The 6818-nt window shown below is 47.5% G+C and overlaps 1 protein-coding gene across 4 annotated transcripts in view; it reads right to left on the bottom strand.

The window, feature by feature from the left end:
• SLC39A6 (solute carrier family 39 member 6) overlaps nucleotides 1-4625 on the bottom strand; it is a 27721-nt gene extending 23096 nt beyond the window's left edge. The window contains exons 1-2 of one of the 4 annotated variants that reach the window (XM_019509185.1): nucleotides 4507-4625; nucleotides 1059-1795 (exon numbers count right to left, since the gene is read on the bottom strand). In XM_019509185.1, coding sequence (XP_019364730.1) covers nucleotides 1059-1775 — 717 coding nt within the window. In that variant the 5' untranslated portion in view covers nucleotides 1776-1795; nucleotides 4507-4625. Of the gene's footprint in view, nucleotides 1-1058; nucleotides 1796-4209; nucleotides 4347-4506 lie in introns of those variants that run through there. The other 3 variants (XM_019509184.1, XM_019509187.1, XM_019509186.1) reach the window with 3 other exon arrangements.
• Between the last annotated feature and the right edge of the window lie 2193 nt (nucleotides 4626-6818).

Below are 6818 nucleotides of genomic sequence, written 5' to 3'. Positions count from 1 at the left end.
CTAGCATCAACCTTTGGGACCATCCCCACCTACCATCACAGCGTAGACCAAATCTTCCCTCAAACCTGAGCTCCACCTTGAGAGCAGAGCAGAAGCATCAAGTACATGGAAGAGAAACAAAGCACCTCTCATTTCACAAGAAAGGAAGTGATAGTTAATGATGATGAGGTAATAGCAATTTCTTTTAAAAAATGTAACATTTGATAACCCTAGTGATAAAAAAAACAAAAAAACAAATCACAAAGTAACTTTACTTTTTTGGACCAACTGCTTGGTCCAATAAGAACAATAGTGTTTTAATTGTAATGTAACCATTTTAAAATAGAAGAAAGGAGCGACGCAGCAAGATTTTGACAATAAACCAGCTGCATGGAAATATTCAAGGGCTCCCACCTGTGCAAGACAAGTTCATGCCAAATGACACCTAACTAAAATTATTAGTAAACATACATGACAAAATTTGCCTAAAATTCATAATAAAATTCTAATGATGTTGACAGCTTTCTATGCAAGATGCTTTCCTGTCCGAGCCTTCTGCTTCCTGCTAATCTGCAAGAAAATGTAAGTGCCCATGGATTAAATCTGGTGAGAGTCACAGCTAATAAAAGTGAATTTTCAAGTTTAATTATTCAGCTGGTTTACCTCCCCCACACCATCACCATTTTTAAACATAATTACAGAAAAACCTGCAGTTTTCCTGAAGTGTCACAAACTTTCAGGTACTTATTTACATAGTTAATATTCTCAAAATAAACTTTTTTCTTTAGTCTTCTGTCTTTTTAGGAAAAAAATAGAAGGAAATGCCAATAGACAGGTACTCAAACTGAAACATATGACTGTTTTCCTCTACTTGATTTTGCTGAAAATAATAAAATGTACGTATAAAAATGGAAATCATTGCATAGAATTTTGTATGCATTTCAGCTATCCCTACTGTTAAAGCACTTTTAATAGCAAAGCCTGCAAGAAGATTCCTACAGATTAAGTGAACTTCTCTGGATGACAAACCATGATGAGACACTTTGAACAGGCACAAGAGGAAGAGGAAGAGTACTCACCTCTTGGGTACTTTTGTTCTTAAATTTAGAATACAAATAACTTCCTTTTTCAGGTTCCTTCAGCGGAAAAGATTCGTCTGCTCTTCCACTAACAACCAAACTTGTATTGCTGCTTTCTGTTACATTAATGGCATTGGGGTTAGTTAGACTTACACGAAGAGACTTCACTTCTCCAGATTCCAAATTCTGTAACTCAGCACTGCTATCTGTGGTCGTGGCATTGTTGGGTGTAGTTATTTCATTAGCAACATTCTTATTGCTTGTAAAACTGTGTTGTTGCTCAGCGTTTTCTACTCTGTGAAATTCTTTGGCCTGACTGCTCCTCAGATCTTTGTGTATACCCTCAGATTCATGACTTGGGCAACCTGTTCTGTCAAAGCTTTTACTTAGTGTGACATGATTATGATGATGGTGATCATGCTCATGCTCATGGTCTATTTTGATTCTTTTCCTTTTATCTATGCCCATATTCTGCAGCAGTTTTCTAAACCCTTCAATTGTCAAAGTGTTGTTCTCCCCATAACGGTGAAAGAGTTCCTGAAGGTGATGCCTCTGCGTAAGTGCTGCCAAGTCGGGGTTGATACCAGCTGTCCTTTCTAGAATGGTTTTTTCCAAAACTTGTTCAGCAGTTGCTGTCTCCACTCCATGATTGTGGCTCTCGCAGAAAAATGCAATGGAAAGCGACAAGAAGAAAGTCATTGCCAGCTCATTCTCCATTACAGCTTCAAAAAAAATTACTGCAAGAGAAAATGAAAAAAAAAAAAAAAAAAGTATATAAAGTGATGCTTTCTCCTATAATTCCGTTTAGTGGACTTGAATTATTAGCAAAAAAGTATCAAAGCATGAGGAATGTTTTAAATTAAGACACTACCAGTCCTAAAACTGGACTTCGATACATTTAGATGAAGCTTCGAGTGGGCCAACACTTTGAAGAAATTTCTGGGCAGCAAGCTAAGCCAACAAACGACAGCAAAAGGCATATCGGTGTAATTTCACTGGTTTTAATTTAAATTGGTGCAACACATGTATTCATACAAGATCTGCACGTTTCAACTTTGACCAAATATTAGTGCAGCAGTGGTGGCATGGGCACACAAACAAGCTGTCCTGATATAAGCAAGAGCAGAGATATACACCCCTGATAGCTTCTTCCATCCCCACTCTTATCTCACAGTAAATGTAAACTAACTCATGGTAACTTACCACTCTTTCATTAAGAGAAAGATATGACAGGAGCTTTAATCAGCTAAAGGATCATAGAAAAGTAGGGCTGGAAGGGACCTCCAGAGGTCATGCAGTCCAACCCCCTGCCTGAGGAGGAATCATTTCTATCCAAACCATCCCTTACAAATAGGGGCATGCATGGGGCTATGCTATAACACTCCACCCTTCTTCAATTTGCTGTCACTCAGTTTCTCTCAAGGCCTGGCTGTAACACTCTGGTTTGTCTTTTGGCTAAAATCAAGCAAAACCGGGGGCATCTGAACCCCAAGGCCTCCAGGCCTGGGGCTTGCATGTAGGAAACCTGCCTGGATTTGGGGACTAACCAAAGCCCCAGACCAACAGGTGTTGGAGGGAGGATACTTGCCCAGTGGTAGAGCCACAAGGACTTGACAACTGAGTTCCATTCAGCTGATTTTTGGAACTTGACTCCTGGGCTTTGCCCATCTGAATTTAGAACTGATTTGGCCTTGATAAAAATAATAATTAAAAAATCCATTTCAGCTTCTAGGCTCTTAATAAACCCACAGTTCTGAGCCCCTGCCTAGCAAAGCACCTCAGGATGAATGGAGGCAGTGACAGGAATCCCAGTGCTGCACAGTGTTGCCTGGCGTACAATAATTAGGGGTGCACCAGTAGATATTTTTGGGGCTGACAGCCGATTTTTGAGGCAGTATATTGGCTGATACCGATCTGATTTCCGATACCAGCCTGGCAGCTTGAAGAGCAGTGTCCAGCTGGTAAGTCTGCTGTGGTAAAAAAAAAAAAAGGGGGGGGGGGGGGGGGGGCAGATCAAGTCCTCCCAATGGTGAGGGAAAAGTAGGGCTGAGGCAGAGGCAAGCGCTGCCTAGCCGGGGCAGAGTGGGTGCAGGTTGGAACCGCGGCTTGCACGGGGGGTGTGGGAAGGGGGCAGCTCCCACTGATGCGCGCGAGCTGTTCATCTGGGAGCTACTTGTTCAGTGGCTTGTCAGGTGCTTGCCCACTTGTTCACTGTCTCCCACCACTACTCCCGACCTGCAAGAGGTGGGCTGAGCTGGGGCTGCACGCAGGGCAGGTGGTCCTGGGAGGGGGCTATGGGCAGGGGATGCAGCAACCCCAGAATTCACTGTAGCCCCCTCAGCCCCCTGCCCAGAGTACAGCCCTGGCCTCAGCCCACCCCACCCAGATCTGGGGGCACATGCACACCCATCCCTTCCCAGACAAGTAGCAGGAGCAGCCACAGAAGCTGCTGGACAAGCGGGCAAGTGCCAGACGAGCCACGGGATGAGCACTGGATAAGTGGCTCCGGGACAAGCAGTAGACAGCGGTGGGAGCCCCCCCCCACCCTGAGCCCCCCAGACAAGCTGCAGCCCCATCCCATGTCTGCCTTGCCCCAACTGTGAAGCACTTGCCCCAGCCCCAGTCCCACTCCTCCCTCACTGTGGGGGCCTTGATCTGCCCCCCCATGCCCCTTCCCCCAACCTTTCTACCACAACAGACTTACCAGCTGCATGCATGTGCTCCTTGTCACCTACACGCGGTGCTGCGGCTGCACACACGCACAGGCATTTATTGGCCAAATTATCGGCCACGTCAGGCCGAGTTCTGATACAGACAATTTTCTTTACATCAGTGCTGATCCAATACTGGACCGATGCACCTCTAATGATAATTACTGTATTTATACGGTAATTTCAACCCAATCAATAATAGCACAAGTGCTCAAAACGTAAGGTAATTTTTGAGGCAGCTCAGTGATGCAGCACATGCAAAACCCAAGTCACTGAGGGAATCTGAACCAACTTTGGGTTCGCTGTCAGCACTTCCTCATGATGGACGGCCTCACAATAAAGAAACGCTTCAACCTGGATGACCCCGTTCTCACTGGAGGCCTAAGGGGAGCAACATGAGGTAAAGATGACGACGTATGGGCACTTATCTAAATACTGACCTGCGTATTTTTTTTAGGGTGCCGGAGTTTTTCAGCAGACAAGACCATTTCGAGAGATCCTTTTATACAGAGGACCCTGGCCAGGAGCGCCCCCCTCCCCGCAGACCCAACACCGCCCCCACCCAGGGGTGCTGGGACCGCCCCTCAGCGCCGCCTCCGACACCTGTCCCGCCGCGTGGCCTCATGGATTCAAAGACAAAGGAGTCGTGTGCGCGCGCAACTGCCCGACCCGGCTCGCCCCGCGCCACCCCTCCCCTCCCCTCCCCCCACGGCCCCAGTTGGGGGGGGGCACGTTACCGGCTGGCGACCCCCGGCATGAACCCAAGGCGCCCCGCGCCGCTCGCTTCTTCCGGCCTCCCGCGCCCCGCAGCCAATCGGGGTGGGCGCGGATGCAGCAGTTGGGGCGTGTCCGGCACGGCCGTGGGGGTGGGGTTCTGCTACGCCATGGGTGACGTCACGGAAACGGGGAGTCGTGATGACGTCGCCGCGCCGCGAGGAAGGCGGGAAGGGTCTTGGTGGTAGGGTAAGCGCCCGCTGTCCCCCTGTGGGGTCTGGCACAGTGGCTGCCCACGTAGGCGCCAGGCCTGCAGTACGAAAGCATCCTATTGGAAGCTCAATATGATTCTCTCGGCTGCTAAATATTACACACGGAAAAAAACCCCGGCAAATAAGTCCTTTTATTTCCTTCGTCTTGCTCGCTGTAAGCTGCGCGTGAGGAGAGGGTCATCCGAGTTGAAGCTTTGCTTTATTTCAGTCGTAAGGAAGAAACTGGAACCTTAGTGAAGGCTCCCTGAGAGGGGGTTGATGCAGCCGATGCAAAACGCAATTAGCTGCCTCAAAAAGGATCCTAGGCTTTTAAAAATAATCTTTTGCAAAAATCTTGTTCATCTAAGTCTAGTCAGTGACAACCATAGTATTTGAGTCCTTTGTTTGTGCTCCATATACCCAGTCTGGATCCAAATACCCCTTCCACTTTCCTAACTACAGCTGGTTGCAATGAAAAGGGTGCTCCTGAAAAATTCTGAAAAAAACAGGACCAAATGGGGGGTTTACAAGGCTGAAACTCAGTTTAATTATATGGTAGACACTTTTTTTTTTTTTAAGTGAAAAAGAATACCCTTTCTTAAAGTGTCTGCCCTCTTATTTTCCAGCATGGAAAGGCTTAGAAACATAAAATGTTGAAAAAAGATTTTCCGCAAGAAAACCACAAATGCAATGATACTGTTTCAAATTATGAAAAGAAATATGTTTCATCAAACATTTTTGATGCAAGAGATAAACCCTGTATTCACAGTTTGCAAGGGATCTGGCATGGAAGAAGGGACAAGTCTTTGTTCTCAGGGAGGTGACAGAGTTTGCTTGTGATCTGTCTCTTTGAGTGAATTTGCCTTGTCTTCCTGCAGTGTTTGCTGAGTGCTTGGGGGAGGCGTGACTGCCTGTGATCACTTCTGTGCTTTAGATGGCACAGGGCTAACCCAGATGTAAAAAAAAACAACAACAAAAAAAAAACTGAAAAGAAACTTATTAGTGATGCTTGGAAAGTAATGGACACTTGGACAGCAAAAAGGGAGCTTGCAGGAAGAAGACTGAGAGCACAGATAGACTTGACACTTACATCTCTACTATAAAAGAACACCCATACACTAGGCCTGTGGAAGTAGACAGCTATTTGATCTGGCTTTGGATCTGGCAGGTTCGGATGCCAGGGATCCAATCCGGACCTCTGGACCGGGTTCCTGCTTTGATCCAGCCAAAGCAGCTCCAAAGCTTCGGAGCCGCCTCGGAAATCCAGCCATAGGGTATAATGGGGAATCAATGAAATATCTATAACTTCGTTGTTTTTGGATGAAACTTGCAGGGGTGAGGCCACAAAGCCTGCCAAGTTTCAAGATCGGTGCAGGGGTTTGGGGGGAACTGCACCTCAAGCTGCTGACAGGCAAAACTCATGACATAGATGACGCTGTGTGTGTTAAGGCGCAGCAGGGTGAAAGCTGCAGGGATGGTGACGGGTGCTTGTGCAACTGACTGTTTCTGTCTTGGGGCAGTTGATTGTCTGTATTGATTCTTTAGTGAGCGCTCTCCTAGGGTGCCCTTGGGAACTGGGAGTGCCAATGGAAACTGGGAGTCCAGAAATCTCATGTCCCCGTGTTGGAACGAGGAGTCCAAAAGTGGAGAGGTATCCAGGGATTGGGGACTGGAAAGGCAGAATCCCAGTAGCAAGAGTGCAGGAGTCTCCTGAAAGAGGTGTAGGAGTCTTGTGGTGGTGGCAAAGGTATGGGGGTCTTGGGGTGCCAGAGCAAGAATTTTTTTTGACAGCTGCAGTTTCACTCCTCCTCCACCGTGAAGTCTCCCCGTTCTGGGGTCTCTCCGCTCTTTTGTAATGCATGGGGTCTCTTGCCTCTCATGATACCCACTATGCCCCAGTTACTGAGAGCAGCAGCACCCCCCTCTGAGTGCCAGGAGACCCAGTGCCCACAGTTCCCCAAGTGCTGGGAGTGGGAGCACCCAAGTGCTGGAAACAGTGGTACCAGGAGCACCCCACATGCTAGGAGCCCCAGCTTTCTGGGCACTGCTGGCACCATCACTCCTGGCACTTGGTGTGGGGAGGA

Source organism: Gavialis gangeticus, unplaced genomic scaffold (genome assembly GCF_001723915.1).
Source record: "Gavialis gangeticus isolate Ggan-Ray unplaced genomic scaffold, GavGan_comp1, whole genome shotgun sequence".
In the NCBI taxonomy this organism is placed as follows: domain Eukaryota; kingdom Metazoa; phylum Chordata; order Crocodylia; family Gavialidae; genus Gavialis; species Gavialis gangeticus.
Note: the sequence above shows the minus strand (reverse complement) of the source record. Positions and strands in the feature narration are given on the sequence as shown.